Raw genomic sequence first — 18874 nt, 5'->3', positions numbered from 1 at the left:
ACAATACAGACAATCAATAAGCAGTGAGCACACACAGAGCAACATAGGACAAGGAAGACAGCGCATGCAGACAGAGCAACATAGTACAAAAGACAAAATCAAGACAAAATCCATAAAAGCAAGACAAAATCCATAAAAGCAACAAAGTGTTTCCACACCTCACAAGCTACAGACAACAGACAACATGGAAAGCGGCAATGCACAGCTAGGGATTATGTTCACAAATCTGATTGACCTTTAGCCATGTCTTCATGTTTTTTGTGAAAGTGTGATAGGTGGTGCAGTTATGTGTCTGATGGCAGTGTATTCCAGACATGGGAAGCTCTCACAGAGAAAGCAAATTGACTAAAGGTGCTTTTCCTTAAGGGAACTGTACAGTCACCTCCCATGTCAGACCTTGTGGATCTGCTGCCATTTGTTTGGGTTTTCTGTTTAACAAAAGTACTGAGTGGAGGGGGAGCCAGGCCATTTAGAATCTTAAATACAAGACATGCGTCGGTGTATTGCACAAGATTTTCCCAACTCATGAGCTCATGCTTTCTGAGGATGTAACAGTGATGATGGCTATTGGGCTTCCTTTCAAGCACTTTGAGAGCCTGTTTGTAGACAGACTGATTGGGTTTTAATGTTGTACAGCAAGCTTGGGCCCAACTAGTCAAGCAGTATGTTAAGTGGGGGAGTATCATAGATTTGAAGTACAGTTTTGCTACCTCTAGTCAAACAATTTCATAAAAATCGTATATTAGCTAGTTTGAATTTGGTTATTTGAATTACCTTTTTCACCTGCTTTTTAAAAGAGAGGTTGGAATCAAGTATGATGCCAAGGTACTTAAAATCAGATACCATCTGGAGCTTCTCCCCGACACATAGACATCTGGCTCAGTAGCATCAGTTGTCCTCTTTGTGAAGAACATGCAGACAGTTTTTTTCACATTGAGATGCAAACATGAGTCACTGAGCCACTTTGTAAGCTGGACCATTACAGTAGTGAGTTCTTGTGCAGCTTGTTGTTTGCTCTTTGCATGCACATATATCACTGTATCATCTGCATGCATTTGAACTTCAGACCTAGTATAGACAGAAGGCAGATCATGAATGTACTGGCTGAACATTAGGGGCGCCAGTATTGACCCTTGGGGCACGCCCACATCATAGCTAAGAGTGGGCAACAGCTCATTGCTCATTCTGACACACTGAGTTCTGCCTTCAAGGTATGATTTCATCCACCTCAAGGCATCGGGGGAAAAGTTGAACTTGGACAATTTTGTGATGAGAACCTCATGGTTAACAGTATCAAAAGCCCTCCTTAGGTCCAGAAACACAGCCACAACAACGCCCCCTTGGACTTCACATTTTCCAGAAGAAAACAGTTGGCCGTTTCTGTGGAGTGTTTCGCTCTGAAGCCAAACTGCATGGAGTGTAATGTGAAGGGGCTGTTGTTGAGGTGGGCAATCAGTTGCTACACACTTTTCAACAACCTTCAAAACCACAGGTAGTATACTAATGGGCCTGTAGTTACTCACGTCAGCAGGGTCACCCGATTTAAAGATGGACATTATTATGGCCGACTTCCATACCCTTGGAAACACCCCCTGACGAATAGATGTGTTGGTGACCTTAGTAATGGGGCCAGTGAGTGACTCTTTGTAGTTTTTAAGAAAGGTAGAGTCCAGCCCAAACACATCTTTGGCTTTAGAGTTATTTAGTGAGCTAATCACCCTGTTCACCTTTGACTCAGAAACCTCCCTTATGATGAAGACAGTTTGAGCGTCATTCACTAGGACTGAGCCCAAGAAACCAGTGGAGGGGTTCTGTGTCAGTACCCAGACAGAGTCAATAAAGTAGGAATTGAAGGCTATTGCTATTTCGACTGCATCCTGTGTTAGATTGTTATTCACCATGACTTCTAGTCTTTTTGCAATGTTACTATGGTCTTTCCCTGTTAACTTTTTTAGATTCTCCCAGATCAATTTATAATTTCCCTTTGCTTCACTAATTATGTTAATAAAAAAGTTTGCCTTGGCCTGTCTGATTTCTTTCATCACCTTATTTCTCAACATGGTAAACCTACATCTATCATGCTCTAATTTGGATTTCAGGGCTGTTTTTAGAGCATAATCTCGTTCTTTCATCAATTTCCAGATTTCTCCATTTAGCCAAGGAAGAGTGCTCTTTTGGCCAGGTTTGGATTTGATTTTCTTTAGGAAGCCATTTATTGTAGTCTAGATTGTGGATAGAAAAACCTGACTATCAGCTTCCACGTCTGTATAGGACAAGAGATCATTCCAGTTAATTCCCTTAATTGCGTTTTCAAAATAATTTAATTCACTCTTAGGTATTCTTAGTTGATCCTGCTTTCTAACAGTAGAGAGGTTAAACCTGCTCTTAGACAGCTTTCTGGCTATAAGTGTTAGATTATGATCAGATAGCTCAGTAACCATATTGAATGATTTAGTCACTCTCTCTGGTTTATTACTGAACACCAAATCAATCTGTGTTTTCGAGCAACAAGTCACCGTGGTTGGCCATTTATCTAGCTGTGTAAGGTCAAAGGTATAAGTAATCCGTTTGAGGGTTTTCCTACAAGACTTGTCTTCATAATTCATGTTAAAATCTCCCATTAAGATGACCTCTTTCCCAAAATCACATTCCCTAGGCATGTTATTAAATTGATAAAAAACACACTTTTGGTGGAAGGTGGTCTATTCATTCCAATAAGGGTAAAATACATTTGGAGAGACAGTGTAACGTTCAGGCCAATACATTCTGGTCCATTATCACATGACCACTCAATTTGTTTACGTCGGATATGTTCTTTAATGTAAATCATCAGACCCCCTCCACTTCCTTCAGTCCTGTCTCTCCTGAAAACATTGTAGCCAGGCACAATCAAAGCAGCATATGGAGAGTTTTTTTGGAGCCATGTCTCTGAAAGGCAGAGGAAGTCAAGTTTGGAGTCTGTGAGAAGATTTTGAACTTGATCACTTTTTGGAATGACACTACGAATGTTCAAGTGCCCCCCTAGTAGTCCATTGGGCTTAGCTTGTGGATCCCAGATGACTCGAGAGGGATTGACACATTGAAAAAAGTTACATTTTTTGTGTTATCTGACAGTGTTTTTATTTCATTTTGATTAGAGGCAGTTCGATAGTGCAATTAACTATCCCTCCCGCTTGCACTGGATGCGGGGAACTAATTAAAACAACTTGCGTACCAGAAGCAGTCAGGGATCGCATATGGTGACTTGGATATGTTTGAAGAGTCAAATTCCCTCCTGAAGCCGGGTGAGTCGAGAGAAACCATGGGACCATAGCACTCACCCACTTCCGCAGCGGCGACGATCAGTGGACGAGGCCATCCACTGCTCGCTGGCTCGGTGATGTTAGGCCCAGGGTTGAGGCTGGCTCAGTGATGTTAGGCCCAGGGTTGAGTTGCAGGAGAGTAGTGAACAGGTAGTTTAACAGTTTCCGATAAATTTTGCCCTTGTGTATGTTACGCCTAAGCGGTTCAGTGGAATAAGGAGCGAGGTAGACTTGGCCATTATTCAGAACATTATGGTATGCTGTGTACTGGCCGCTCCCGTGGAACGGTGATATTCTCCGGTAGTAGATTGATTGTGTCATCCCAGCAAAGACGCACTGAGATTATCAGAAGAGCAGCTACATAACTGACAATCATGGCAATGTACTGGAAATAAAACACATAATTGCACTTTAAATCTTTGCATGAGTTACTTAGCTGGGGTCGGCGTACACCTGATGTTTTAGATGAAATAACAGCATCTGTATGAGAAGCGGCAGCTGCCGCACCACCCTCCCTTCCGTCTGCCATTGTTTTTTTGAGCACAGCCTGATGTTACGAGGTACGATCACGAATATCCTACCAATGGGGCATCAAAAACTGTAATATCTTATGTTTCACCGAATCGTGGCTGAATGACGACATGGAAAACATTCAGCAGGATATACGCTGCACCGGCTAGATAGAACAGCACACTCCGATAAGACGAGGGGGGGCTATCTGTGTATATTTGTAAACAACAGCTGGTGCACGAAATCTAAGGAAGTCTCTTGATTTGGCTCGCCTGAAGTAGAGTATCTCATGATAAGCTGCTGACCATACTATTTGCCAAGAGAGTTTTCATTTTAAAAAATTGCGCCTGTTTATTTACCACCACAGACGGATGCTGGCACTAAGACCGCACTGAGTCAGCTGTATAAGGAAATAAGCAAACAGGAAACCGCACATCAGTCACTGGCTTTATCAATAAGTGCATTGAGGACGTTGTTCCCACAGTGACTGTATATCAGTGGTGGGCCGTCAGGGCCAGCAAGGACTTCTCTGCTGGCCTAAACATCATCAGAATATAATTTTTTTTTAAATATATTTTCCCACAAATATGTATTAAATTATTCCCCAGAGTAAGAGTTATACTCTTCATTTCATAGCTTTCCTCTTGGTTGCACTGCTTCCAGCCCCAGTTTGAGATTTGGAGGGCTGGTCTTTATGTTAGATCTTTTATCCAATCATATTCAGCCATCATGTGTTGCCAGGGGTCTAAAATCTGCCCTCAGGCCTTCAGAATCAACAGTGCAGGCGCTTGTAGCTTATAGTGAATGGAAATGAAAATTTAGTGTCAACCAATCAGCTTTAGAGTTGGCTATTGTACGCCTGCTGGCTGGCTCCAGTGTTACACAGGAGCCAGCTAGCAGGCGTAGTGCGTGCACGTCTTTTGATTGGATTACCAATATTGAGAGGCAGGTCCTATGGGCAGGTCTATGCAGATCTAGGAAACTAAATTTGATAAACAAATTAATTCACGTACTACTAAGTTGTTTTTTCAACCCACAATGGCGGAAGGAGGAGAAGATATCGATTTGGTCGAGGATATAATTATAACGCCATTCTCAAGACGAACTTTTCAAGAAAAGTTAGACATTGTAAGGAGAGGTCGCCCGACGCCAACGCTACAAAGCCTGTCACAGGCGGGAAAGGGGTTCCAACTACGAGCGCTATCAATGGCTCCAAGAAGCACTGCAAACTGTACTGCTGGGAATGCATATTATTTGCAAGTGATCGATTTGGTGTTTGGAGCCACACTGGCTTTGCAAACTTGAGTTGTCTAACCAAGGCAGCAACGAGACATCACAGTACGGCTGGGCACTTACAAGCAATGGAGCTTTTGAAAACTTTTGGGGACACCGGAGTGGATCTACAGCTCAACGAACAAGCGCGCAGGGTAACGGAGCTGCACAATGAAAAGGTGAAGGGAAATATTGAAAAGATTCAATTTGTCAATTTCAAGGTGACGCAACGCCTGGTTATACTGCGTTTCTGTCTAAATGTATAGTGTCTAGAGCCATGGCATCATAATGTTGGTAATAAGAGGTGGATTAATTCGGGTGGGACTGTGTAGTACCTCACTGAAGGCCCAGGCCCCAGGCCCACGGCACGCCACTGCTGTACATACATACCCCAACCAGAAGCCATGGATTACAGTCAACATTCGCACTGAGCTAAAGGGTAGAGCTACCGCTTTCAAGATGCAGGACTCTAACCCGGAAGCTTATAAGAAATCCTGCTATGCCCTCCGACGAACCATCAAACAGGCAAAGCCCCAATACAGGACTAAGATTGAATCGTACTACACCGGCTCCGACACTCGTCGGATGTGACAGGGCCTGCAAACTATTACAGACTACAAAGTGACACGAGCCTACCAGAGCCTACCAGACGAGCTAAATCACTTCTCTGCTCGCTTCGAGGCAAGCAACACTGAGGCATGCATGAGAGCAACAGCTGTTCCAGACAGCTGTGTGATTACGCTCTCCGTAGCCGACGTGAGTAAGACCTTCAAACAGGTCAACATTCACAAGACCGCTGGGTAGGACAAATTACCAGCACGTGTGCTCCGAGCATGTGCTGACCAACTGGCAGGTGTCTTCACTGACATTTTCAACATGTCCCTGACTGAGTCTTTATACCAACACGGGTCAAGCAGAACACCATAGTCCCTGTGCCAAAGAGCACTAAGGTAACCTGCCTAAATGACTACAGACCCGTAGCATTCACGTCTGTAGCCATGAAGTGCTTTGAAAGGCTGGTAATGGCCCACATTAACACCATTATCCCAGAAACCCTAGACCTACTCCAATTTGCATACCGCCCAAACAGATCCACAGATGATGCAATCTCTATTGCACTCCACACTGCCCTTTCCCACCTGAACAAAAGGAACACCTACGTGAGAATGCTATTCATTGACTACAGCTCAGCGTTCAACACCATAGTGCCCTCAAAGCTCATCACTAAGCTAAGGATCCTGGGACTAAACACCTCCCTCTGCAACTGGATCCTGGACTTCCTGATGGGCCGCCCCCAGGTGGTGAGGGTAGGTACCAGCACATCTGCCACACTGATCCTCAACACAGGGGTGCGTGCTCAGTCCCCTCCTGTACTCCCTGTTCACCCATGACTGTATGGCCAGGCACGACTCCAACATCATAATTAAGTTTGCAGACAACACAACAGTGGTAGGCCTGATCATAGCTTCAAGTTCCTTGCTGTCCACATCACCAACAAACTAGAATGGTCCAAACACACAAAGACAGTCGTGAAAAGGACATGACAAAACCTTTTCCCCCTCAGGAGACTGAAAAGATTTGGCATGGGTCCTCAGATCGTCAAAAGGTTCTGTAGCTGTAACATCGAGAGAATCCTGACTGGTTGCATCACTGCTTGGTACGGCAACTGCTCGGCCTCCGACCGAAAGGCACTACAGAGGGTAGTGCGTACGGCCCAGTACATCACTTGGGCTAAGCTGCCTGCCATCCAGGACCTCTACACCAGGCAGTGTCAGAGGAAGGCCCTAAAAATCGTCAAAGACCCCAGCCACCCCAGTCATAGACTTTTCTCTTTGCTACTGCAAGCCAAGCAGTACTAAGTCAAGGACCAAAAGGCTCCTCAACAGCTTTTACTCCCAAGCCATAAGATTCCTGAACAGGTAATTAAATGGCCACCCGGATTATTTGCATCATGTGTATGTGTCCCCCGCCCCCTCCGCCAACCACTATTTTACGCTGCTGCTACTCTCTGTTTATCATCTATGCATAGTCACTTTAACTATTACCTACATGTACATATTACCCAAATTAGCCAGACTAACCGTTGCCCCGGCACATTGACTCTGTACCGGTACCACCTGTATATAGCCTCACTACTGTCATTTTATTTTTTAAATTTTATTTCTTTACTCATCTATTGCTTACCTAATACCTATTTTTTACTTAAAAATTGCACTGTTGGTTAGGGATTGTAAGTAAGCATTTCACCTGTTGTATTCGGCGCAAGTGATGAATAAACTTTGATTTGATTTGATTTGGAGTGGATAAAACTGTAGGGGAAATTGCGCAGCACTAGTCTGAGTACCAGTCTCTATCTTTAGCTAACATTCCACTTGCCTCTCCTTGTCAATGACTGGCCTTTCAGCAATCGAAACATTCAATGTGTGCTGGATTTACAGCAGAGTTGCTCATTGGTTGTTGGAAATAACTTTCATTTTTTCCATGACAACATGTGGAGCATTCGAAAAATATAATGAAAATGTATAACATAGTCAAAAACAAACATTTAGCTGTTAGCTTGGCAAGGTGTATTTTGAGGCTTAAAATCAAGCAACTTTTTACAAACTGGTTTCATCTAGACAAACAAAAAACAGATCCTGAGCAACCGGATACCAACATGTTCTGTGGAGAAAAAAAGTGATTGAGTTCCAATATTTGCATAATCGTTGTGATTGGAGGATAGCTGTGAGGGTGATTGAGTCAGGTTTAAATTCTCTGTTCTCTTCGAGCACATTAATGATATGATGTTCATATTTGAAGATGTCAGAAAGGCCAGTCTGTTTGGCACATGACATGGAGTACACGGAATGGATTAGCTAAAGAGACTGGTACTCAGACTAGCGCAGCACAGCTTCCAGAAAAACTGTTGATTTCAAACTAGGGATTTCGTGGTTAATTGGGGTAAAACAATAATTCTGCTCAGAGATTATGCATGTATGAGCTACACATTGACACATCCAGCCCAAAGCGGGATGTTTAGAATACACTTAGTAGTCGCCAATGTTCTGGAGCATGTCTGTAATTAAATCTGATGTCAACCAGATGTCATCAAACAGACACCAACTCACATCAACAAAACGCTCCAATCCATTAATATGGAACAATATCACAACAAACCTTCTCTCTCTCTCTTTCTCTCTCTCTCACACACACACACACACACACACACACACACACACACACACACGCACACACGCACGCACACACGCACACACACACACACACGCACACACGCACGCACACACGCACGCACACACGCACACACACACACACACACACACACACACACACACACACACACACACACACACACACACGTGATTGACTATAGGATATACATAAGGTTATCCTTGAAAGCTGAGGACCCAATGCAAAGTGCACATTGGATTCATGTAATGGAAATGTGGAAATGTAATTCATGTGATACAGATCGCCTAAATGTATCTCATTATAATGACTTAGTATCTCCTTATTATGACTTAGTATCTCATAATTATGACTCACATATCTCATAATAATGACTTACTATCTCATAGTTATGACTATCTAGCTCATAATGATTAATTACTACCTCATAATAATGACTTACTATCTTACAAATATGACTTGCATATCTCATAATTAGGACATACTATCTCATAATAATGACTTACTATCTTATAACCTGTAGTCAGATTTTCATTTTTTGGTGGCAGGAACGAGCTTCCATAGAGATGGGAGGAAATATGTTGTTTTCATTTTCTGCATTGCAAGCCCATTCATGGAAAATTTGCCTAATGTTTTAAGACTAGGCATAATAGAGGTCTAATTACAAGGTATTCAAATAATAAAGCAGAAGATAAAATATTGTTATTATTTTTAAATATATATATTTTGAACATATTTTTTAAACTATACTGTGGGTTATGGATAGGCTACAATAAGTAGCAAATAAAGGGTTTGGTGGATTATTCATAATTTAAATATCTTTATTTTTATTTAATAAACAGTCAAAAACTAAATCTAGATATCATCTCTGATTCAAATGAATTTCACATAATTTCTGTTTTTAAACCCATTAACGAAAAAAGGTTATTGAACGCATCCCTAAAAAAGTAATGCTCCAGCCCTGTTTCCATGGTAACAAAACTCTCGGCACAGTCAGACGTTTGTTTTGTCACTCCCTGCAAGTTAGCTCGAAATCCATACTCGGGTCTTCTCCGCACTATTTTTGCTGGTGTCCAGATTTGCAAACGCAGTATAGCTGGAAATGTAAGTAATGTTTTGGAATGATGCTTCAACATCACATTAACTTACTAGCTACCTACACTACACTTACATTCATGTACTAAAACGAACATGTATAGGTAGCTGCTAACGCTAGCTGGCAACGCCTTATTGCTAAGCTAACGTCCTTACCGAGCTACCGAGCTAGCAATTTGACCAGCAGTGTACGCTAGGATGACAATGTACTGCGTTCTTTTTTCAACAGAAAGACAACAGTAGACATGAACACTGACACAGATCGCCGACAAAACGACCATGGCAAGTACAATTGGTCTTCAAATGTTCAAAGCTGACTAGCTAGCTAACGTAGCTAACCGCCGTTAGCTGTGAAGGCCTAGCTAATATCTCTGAATATGACTCTTGGCTAGCTAGCTAACGTTACACCTCTAATTCTAACAAGAATCTAAGATGTAACGTTACCAGGTGAAGGTGCTAGCTAGTTGAAGTAGCTAACGAACTAGCTACAACTTGAAGCAAAGCCTTTATAATTGTGTGTGTTTTTTTTATTTTAGGCGTTGGCAATGGTGATGGTGATGATGATTCAACAAAAGCTGCCCCGACCTCGCAGATTCCTGGGATGTCTGACGATGCTAACAATGGTCCTGAGGAGAGGACTAAAGGACGCCGTACGGGAGTCAATGAGTCCGATTCTGCTTATACTAAACTGGCTAAACAAGGAGGACAGAGGGGTAAAAACGGTATTCTGTTTGACCTAGAAATAACAAAGATTATTATCTCCCCTTTCATCTGTGGAAATGAAGTAAGTTATAGCTAGCTATCTGTCTAGCTCATAGACTGTAAAAAAGTGCAGCTAGGTAAAATTACATACCCATCCAGTTTGGAAGGATGGCCTAGCGAGACACTTTAAAAACATTTTTTTATCGTTAACTAGCAAATAGCTAGTATTCTAAACTGGGTGGTTCGAGCCCTGAATTCTGATTGTCTGACAGCGGTGGTATATCAGACAGTATACCACGGATATGACAAAACATATTTATTGTTACTGCTATAAATACCTTGGTAAGCAGTTTATAATAACAAGGCAACTCTGGGGTTTGTGGTATATGGTCAATATACCACGACTAAGGGCTGTATCCGGCACTGCGTTGCATCGTGCATAAGAACAGCCCTTATCCAAGGTATATTGGCCGTATACCACACCCCCTTGTGCTTAACCAGGGGTTATTGCTTAAGTATACCAGGGGTTCCCAAACTTTTCCACTCAGGCCCCCCTTTCAGCATTAGGGAACATCCCACAATTTAGACAAGTTATAAATAGCTCCAAATCAAATTTTATTGGTCACGTACACATGCTTACCAGATGTTATTGCGGGCGTAGTGAAATGCTTATGCTTCTAGATCCGACAGTGCAGCAGTATTTGTAACAGGTAATATCTAACAATTCCACAACCAAACCTAATATCTAACAAATCCTACAACAAAACCTAATACACCCAATCTAGTAAAGGAATGGGGTAAGAATATATAAGTATAAAATATATGGATGAGCAGTGATAAAGTGGCTAAGATGCAATAGATAGTAAAGGTCCCTAAGGTATGCAATGACTGACATGACAAGAGGAAAACTGATGATGCGCTACCCAATTTCAAAATGACGGCTTGTGCATTCTACTATTACAACTTTAAAGAGTAAGTTGCCGGGACTGATTTCCTTTAAAAAGCCCCCCCCCCCCCCCCCCCCCCCCTTTGCTGATCCCTGGGGCACACCCCACAGTTTGGGAACCACTGTAGTGTACAACATTGATAACCAAGTTCTTTTCATTCATTTACAGGTTTATTGTGGCACGAGGAGACCAATTTGGACACCAAACCTAATTCTGCGTCATCTTACAAAGCTCCAAATTGGTTCTCTGGATCTCCAAAAGCTCAAGAGCAAGCAAGGTAAAGCCAAAAAGGCAAATTAAGATGAGAATAATGACGGTTACTCTGGATTAAAAAAGAATCTATTTGTGAAGTTCGTTTGTTAGTAATTAATGGCTACTTAGCCAGGCCAAGATGGATTGTGTGCATTGATCATCCAAATTTCATATTTGTTTGAGGTTATATGGTTGATGTACCCTATTGTAAAACAGGGGTGTGTTCAGTTTGTTAAACGTTTTGCTACATTGCGTGGCGGTTTGTACTGAATGACACGTTTCCGCCAAACAGTGCGCACTGTTCTTCAACAGCATTTGTATGTTTGCTCCCGTTTGGTGGGTGTGGTGGGGTGTGGGCTGATCAATATGGGCGTGGTTACCATTTGATATCGCAAAACTCATGCAGAGCACTGTATGCACATTCACCCTCTGGGCCACTGTTATCAAAACATCCTTCAACTAGTCCTTCAGAACATCCGCCGTCTCTGACGTATCAAACATTGCACACTATTGAGTCCTGCTGATTGCAGCCCAGTTATACAGGCTAAGGCTATTATTAGTATAATGGGTTATTTGACATTTGTAAATTTGTCTTTCTTCCAGCCCAACTGAGAGCTTTCAAAACTACATGTCAACTAATGCTCCCTTTGGGAGTGATAATAAGTCAACTTGGGAAAGGGACTTTGATGACAAAGAGAAGGTGAATGGAGAAATCCTTGCAATTTAACTTCTGATGATGCGCTACCCAGCAAATGTAACAATATTTCCCCATTCATATCATATTGGGCTACTATAAATTGAGTTAATAGTTTATTCTGAAGTCTTCGAAGTCCAGTATGCAGACAGACCTGTTTAGATTATTTTGGACATTGACTTCCCTTTTGACAGCATTATATCACCTGCCTAGTATCATGAAAAGCTACATGTTTTTGACTCAGTACAAATATTAGCTAACAATGGATAGAGTTCTCAGACTCGACACCTACCGTATCTAGTGAACTTATAACCAACCACTATACCACCATCTTTGGCTATGTCCCCATTTGTTGCTGAAATGTATTTGATTAGCATCAAATTGTCACTAGCGTTTACCATATTTGAATTATTCTATATTTATCAGATTCCTCTCTTGCAGTAGCAGTGATAGAGAATAAAATGACCTAGTATGTCCAATAGAAGCTGATGTTGCCAACTGAAATAGGGGGTTTCACCTCGTGTTCAACCCTGACGTGATTCCAGATGATAAATGACTATTCAAGACACTTTTTGTTTTTGCTGTCAGATCTCTCCCAACAGCCAGATGGAGAACTTGTCCTTAGCATCAGGAAAGAATGAAGATGCAGCAGGCAATTTCAAGAAAACGTGAGTGACCCCATTGAAATATTTACACCATATATCCACAAGATGGCAATGTTATACTTTTTCATTCACAGCACAGCAGAGTGCAGCTCCAGACAGCTTGGGTACCTTTACAAGATGTAACTCTTTGTTATAGGCTCAAAGATTCAGTCATATATATATATATATATATATATAATATATATATATATATATATATATATATATATATATATATATATATATATATATATATATATATATATATTGTACAAAAATATATACTGTACAAAAATATAAACGCTACAATTTAAACGATTTTAATGAGTTACAGTTCATATAAGGAAATCAGTCAATTAAAATAAATAAATTAGGCCCTAATCTATGGATTTCACATGACTGGACAGGGGTGCAACCATGGGTGGCCCTAGGAGGGCATAGGCCTACCCACTGTGGAGCCAGGCTCAGCCAATCAGAATGAGTTTTTCCCCACCAAAGAGCTTTATTACAGACAGAAATGCTCCTCAGTTTCATCAGCTGTCTGGGTGGCTGGTCTCAGATGATCCCGCAGTTGAAGAGATGTGGAGGTCCTGGGCTGGCGTGGTTACACGTGGTCTGTAGTTGTGAGGCCGGTTGGACATACTGCCAAATTCTCTAAAATGACTTGAGGTGGCTTATGGTAGAGAAATTAACATTAAATTCTCTGGCAACAGCTCTGGTGGACATTCCTGCAGTCAGCATGCCAATTGCACACTCCTTCAAAACTTGAGATGTGTGGCATTGTGTTGTTATGACAAAACTGCACATTTTAGAGTGGCCTTTTATTGTTCCCATTGTATGGAAAATGTATGTGATCTTTTATTTCAGCTCATGAAACATGGGACTAACACTATACATGTTGCGTTTATATTTTTGTTTAGTGTATTTACATTCAAATAGTTCATGTCAAATAGAAATAGAGGTCAAACACACATGACTTCAGTATGTAATTCCTATTGATTGTTAATGATATGGGATTCTTTGTACTGTAAGAATACAAATAATTATAAAGTACTGTTTTGTAATGTGAAAAAAAACAACTGGTAACAGCATTTCTGTGTTCATTCAAAAACAAAATGTGACAAAGTGTTTGAAGTAATATGGGAAAAATATATAATTTGTTGCCGCTTACTGGTTTTGATAGAACAGAGGTCAGCTCTTAGGCCTATACAGGATGAACATAGTTTGTTTCTAACTTTAAAAATGTAAGTCTCGTCTAAGCTGCATATCGCCACAAAATAGTGTACTCAATTACTGCACACATTATGATAGAACTATGATTAGTTTTTCGTACATAAAATGGCCTTAAATATACAAATACTAAATCCATAAAAAAATTAAAATGAAAAATTGATATGGAAACACTGTGTGACAACGGTAACTACAAAAATCATAAATGTTGGTTTCTAATATAAATGAGGTATTTGAATTATAATTATTGTTTTTATTCATCCACACTCTCTGAAATTGTTATCTTGAAAAAATAATTCACTCTGGCCATATTTTTACTAATGATATTGTACATTTATTAAAGCAGTATTGTACTGTATTATCCATGCGTATATAAAAACATTGTTTTGCCATATTTTATCTTTACAAAAAATACGTTAAAATCATATGACTCATGCCAATATTACTTAAAAATGACAGAAAATGCCATTTTCACTGTCTTTTGCCTATGACTTCCAGGGCCCTCCCACTTGTTTACATTTGGCAACAAATGCATTTGATCCGTTTCTTAAGAACAAATACTTGGAAAATTTGGTTTAATGTTTATCACCCGAGATTGAGTTTCCATTTTTTATTGAAGGAGATGTGTACACACAGTTTTATGAGAACAATTTGTGGGGCATTTCAGTAGCAGCTAGCTATTTCTGCCTTCGCGGCTAGTTCAAACTCTGAAATTTCCGACTTGCTAACTAGTTGTAGTTCTACAAGTGCTGCGTTCAACCAGTTAGCAAGTCAGAAATTTCAGAGTTTCCGTATTTCCCACTAGCATGTGATCTGGAGAAGAGTTGCATGTCATGTGACTTCATCAAATGACATCATTGGCTAGTGTAAGCCCCCCCCCCCCCCCTTTGTTAAGTGCAATGGTGTTTTTTTTATTTCTTCATTCATGGAAGCAAGTGGATGAAGAGAAATGGTATGTTGCCACATGGTAACATTTTATGCATTAAATGTGAAACGTAGATTGCAATGTGAAAAGTAGGGTCATTTACCAAGCGCAACCGTTTATGAGTGTTAATTAAAGCTACACTCTTGGTGTATTTGTGTTTCAGCCCAGCAGCCCCGCTACCAATTGATGGGGCTGAAGAAATGTAACTATTTTAACATTTACAGACCGCTTTGGATGCAATTCAATGGTATCATCAATATAGTTTTAAAAATGTTTAAAGCCATATATTGTTAACAAAGGCATTTGTTTAAAAACAATGGATTAAAACAACATTCCATTTTGAGTTATGAAGGGACCGTTTTACTCACAAGCTCATGAGGCAAGTTATGCTATACAAATTTCTTTTGACATTATTCAAGAATCGATAGGTATTGGCCTCATATCATTCATTTTGGTGACCAAAATCGGGCGCAAATATCCCAGATTGCACCTTTGTCTCTCCAGAAGCTTGCAGATTCAATGTGCTGACAATATTTGTTGTGGTAGTCTTGAACCTGGCCTCCCTAGTTCTCATGCAATATAGCGCTGCCCAAAACTCCTGCCACATACTTTTTTAGAATGGATAAGGCCGATGTGATGTGGCCAAGGAATAGAGTTAGTTAAAGGGCTCGTCTTTCTATTTGTCCCATTATGGCGTCTGTAACAGCACGGGCAGCGCCATTTGAGGCCATCTCCATTTTGAAGTAGTCAGTTCTTCTTTTGTGTTTGAAAAAAGCACAAAGCTAATAATGGTGATTTACCACCACCTGCATTGCTGGCGACCTGAACCAAATCTTGTCATTGATCTATTGTGGCACCAGATGGCGATGACATTAACAAACCATAGTTAAACCAACTTGAAGAAGTAGACAATAGTGATGCATGTGTCAGCTGTTTGTTCACCCGGGACCCACCTGCAATTCCTAATAACCCATGCGCAACCGCCCGACTATATGTGTTAAAGTGAAAATCTGGGACCCTAACCCGCAAATAGGCTGATAGAAAATGTGATGTACAGTCAGTGATGACGTAACGATTTTTTTGACGGGGTGCCGGATTTCTTTTTTTCAGCCTATTTTTGATATGTTTCTGCTTTTTAACTTGTCTATAATTGGATACATGCAGCTTTTCTTCAGTCATTACTGCCCTAGACGATTAAATAAACCCTGAAATAATATCATCAATGTGATTTATGACATCGATGTAACAAATCAATGAATTATATCTAGTTGACGTCGGTTAAGTTCCCCTTTCATCTCTGCTTCTCTCGTGCAGCAGACTTTTAGGAACTGGAAGAAAATGCATAATAAAAAATATAAAAAAAGGATAGGCTTTCCGTGCAAAATTTCCAAATGACATCATTTTGAAATTAAAAGCAGTGAAAACAACCCAACATGTTTCTGATACGATTTAAGTTTGTCTCGGATGCATATTTTATGTGGTTGGAATACTATCAGCTTTTATGACGCTGATAAAGATGGCATCTTTACAGACGTTCCCTAACCGCGCATTCATTATTTCAAGATGCTGAAAGAAATAAATCCCATTTCTCTACTCCTGTTCCAGAGTCCAAATGTACATTTGGTGTATCACTTTACTGCAATAAGTGCTAAATTCTGCAGGAGTTTATATTATATTAGGCTAAGTGAGAGCTCATAGACGTACAGTCAGTTTTCAGTTAGGTTACAATTCCATTTAACCCATCTGGCTACAATTCCCTTGAGGTGCCATATTTGAAGTCCCCGTCTTTTGACTCTCGAATTTGTCTAACGCATCACAGTCATCACACACAACGTAGTCGGCACTGCTATCATCCTCTTTTACCACTTCACCAAATCTTTCCCAAACATTGCTTTTCTGGCCCTCCCTTCTCTTTATTTTCAACTCTCCATTTCGCTGCTTTTTTTTCTACTTATTGAATTAAACTCCAACATTGTCCTTTTTTACCTCAGCGGACAGGCGTAAAAAAAAATCTCCCAAGTTCCCAAAAGCGTTTGCCGATTGGCATGTATGTGGCGGGCGTACAGTTAGGCGCTAAAGCTTAGGCTTACCAACTAATGGCAGATAAAAATAATGAAACAAAAACCTCAATGTAGCCTATAGACAGGAACTGCAGAATAAATATATTTAGGGATTTCTAATGCATTGTTTTCTCTTTATTCAACCCGCCACCTACCCGCCCTTCAGGGGACTGCGATTATGAATCACCGCCCTACGGATAAAACAAAGGGGACTGCGGGTTATGAGTCACTAGTAGACAATGCTCTAAACATTATCTGATCGCTCCCAGCTCATAGGAATCCCCACCCAGTTAACTACTTCAACATGGTGGAAGATCTTAATGGCAATGTCCATGCAAAAATGGGTCCTCTAACACTATGGGCCAATGCCAGACTTGCCTGTCTGCAAATAATACTGATGAAAGAAAACAGATGTCCTCACAAAGCGTTCAGCTTAGTTAGCTATATGAACCAATACATCAACAAACAGATCGCTAGCTTCAAATAGTGTGATGCCATGATCTCCCCTGACTTTGTTTTTGCCACCAATGTGGTCTTTACTCTGCAATGCAAGTCATTGTGCAAATGTTGTTTTTTACATTTGCCACCTGTCAGTGACCTGTGACATTGACCTGTCAAACATAGGCCTACAGAGATGTCCCTTTTAAGCGTACAGCGTTATGTCAGAGATGGCTACGTCTACGCAGTCAATAAATTATTCGAATCATAATGAATAAAAGGACATTTTAAAATGTGAAGATATTGTTGACCCATTTTGTAGGGTACAAAAACATGTATTAGTTCAACTGTATCTGTTAGAGGTAAGTGTTTTCAGGGTCCAAATTCAGTGTTTGCTGTTAGTGTACTCCCCCCTCACCATATCAATATTACCATCAACTGACAGATTCTCCCACGTTTTTTATGGTTGTTATGAACCCTCCACTAGCTCGAAATGTTCAAGAGCTCAATGTTTTGTTTTCCGCATTTTATTTAGGCCCCATTTTGTCCCGCCGCTGTGTTTTAAATGCTTGCCTTTTGGTCTTGCAGATCTCAGAAATCTCAGAATTCGACCCCTGTCAACATGTCTACGCTCTTGAGCTTTGGCTATTTAGAGGACCAGAAAGGGGCACCAAATACGCATTCATCAAGTAAGTAGCTGTTCGTGACAGTGGGTTGATGTTGGAACTTCAAGTTCATTTGAATTCAATTGGCAATTTTGCTCATTGCTCAGAAGCACATGCCCCATAGACTAACTAATAAAATATTGAATGTATATAAAGTCATATAGATTTATTTTACAATAAATCATGTATAGATCTACATAATGTATAGATCTACAGAAAGGACAACGAAGTAGAGTTGCAAAATTTCAATGGATGTTTCCGTTCAGACAAGATGATATGCCTGTTGATAAATCAGTCGGGGAAATCCTGACTTGCATTGCTATCCGTGATCATGGGGTGGGACTGCAAATCAAAATGTGTGGGGGGAAAACACCCACACAAATTAACTTGTGTGTATTCCTGCAGGTTCCAAGGAGTAGAAAGGAGCAAAGGCAGTGACGCACGACTGACTCCTCAATGTTCTTCTCCACAACGTTCCTTCACCAGGTTTTGCCTGTTCACAACCGCTCATAGATCAATTAAAGCAGTTCATTTTGGTTCAAGTCAGAGTTAAGGCGCTCTTGTCATGCTACATGTTTATGCTTGTCCCAAGAAGTATACACAACTGCAAAACTTGATTCTGTTAGATTGCCCTCACAGACCTGCTCTGTTCTGTGCCTGAAGTTGCTAATGAACTGCATTTTCACTGTAACACTAATAACAGCTAATGTACTAGCCTGAGCTATGCTCTTGTTTGTCTGTTGTAGTTTGGGGAATGATGGTTTACTTTTAAAAAGGTGTCTATGGCTTAGAAGGGCTCCTCTAAAAATGCCTGCTGTTTTGAAGTGTTATCTTTTTTTTTTTGTGCCTCGTTATGATTACTATAAAGATTTGTTTTAAAGAAAATAAATGTGTTGTGCATGGAAACATTGGATGTGTTCTCACTCTCTGTGTGCTTAATGAAGCTCAATGA

The 18874-nt window shown here is 40.6% G+C and overlaps 1 protein-coding gene across 4 annotated transcripts; it reads left to right on the top strand.

Annotated features, from left to right (window-relative positions):
- Window positions 1–9244: 9244 nt before the first annotated feature.
- Window positions 9245–18833, top strand: LOC129821329 (uncharacterized protein C7orf57 homolog). 4 transcript variants are annotated; one of them, XM_055878895.1, is made up of 9 exons: window positions 9245–9374; window positions 9595–9647; window positions 9902–10087; window positions 11183–11291; window positions 11870–11966; window positions 12549–12628; window positions 14923–14961; window positions 17846–17946; window positions 18328–18833. In XM_055878895.1, the coding sequence occupies exons 2-9, from the start codon at window positions 9611–9613 to the stop codon at window positions 18339–18341; spliced, it is 663 nt and encodes a 220-aa protein (XP_055734870.1). In that variant the 5' UTR covers window positions 9245–9374; window positions 9595–9610; the 3' UTR covers window positions 18342–18833. The 4 variants fall into 4 exon arrangements, with proteins under 4 accessions (XP_055734870.1, XP_055734871.1, XP_055734872.1 ...); XM_055878896.1 differs by having other exon boundaries at window positions 9246–9374; window positions 9902–10078; XM_055878897.1 differs by lacking the exon at window positions 14923–14961 and having other exon boundaries at window positions 9246–9374.
- Window positions 18834–18874: the final 41 nt, after the last annotated feature.

The sequence above is a fragment of the Salvelinus fontinalis genome, chromosome 23 (genome assembly GCF_029448725.1).
Source record: "Salvelinus fontinalis isolate EN_2023a chromosome 23, ASM2944872v1, whole genome shotgun sequence".
NCBI lineage: Eukaryota > Metazoa > Chordata > Actinopteri > Salmoniformes > Salmonidae > Salvelinus > Salvelinus fontinalis.
This window is presented reverse-complemented; position numbering and strand designations above follow the sequence as displayed.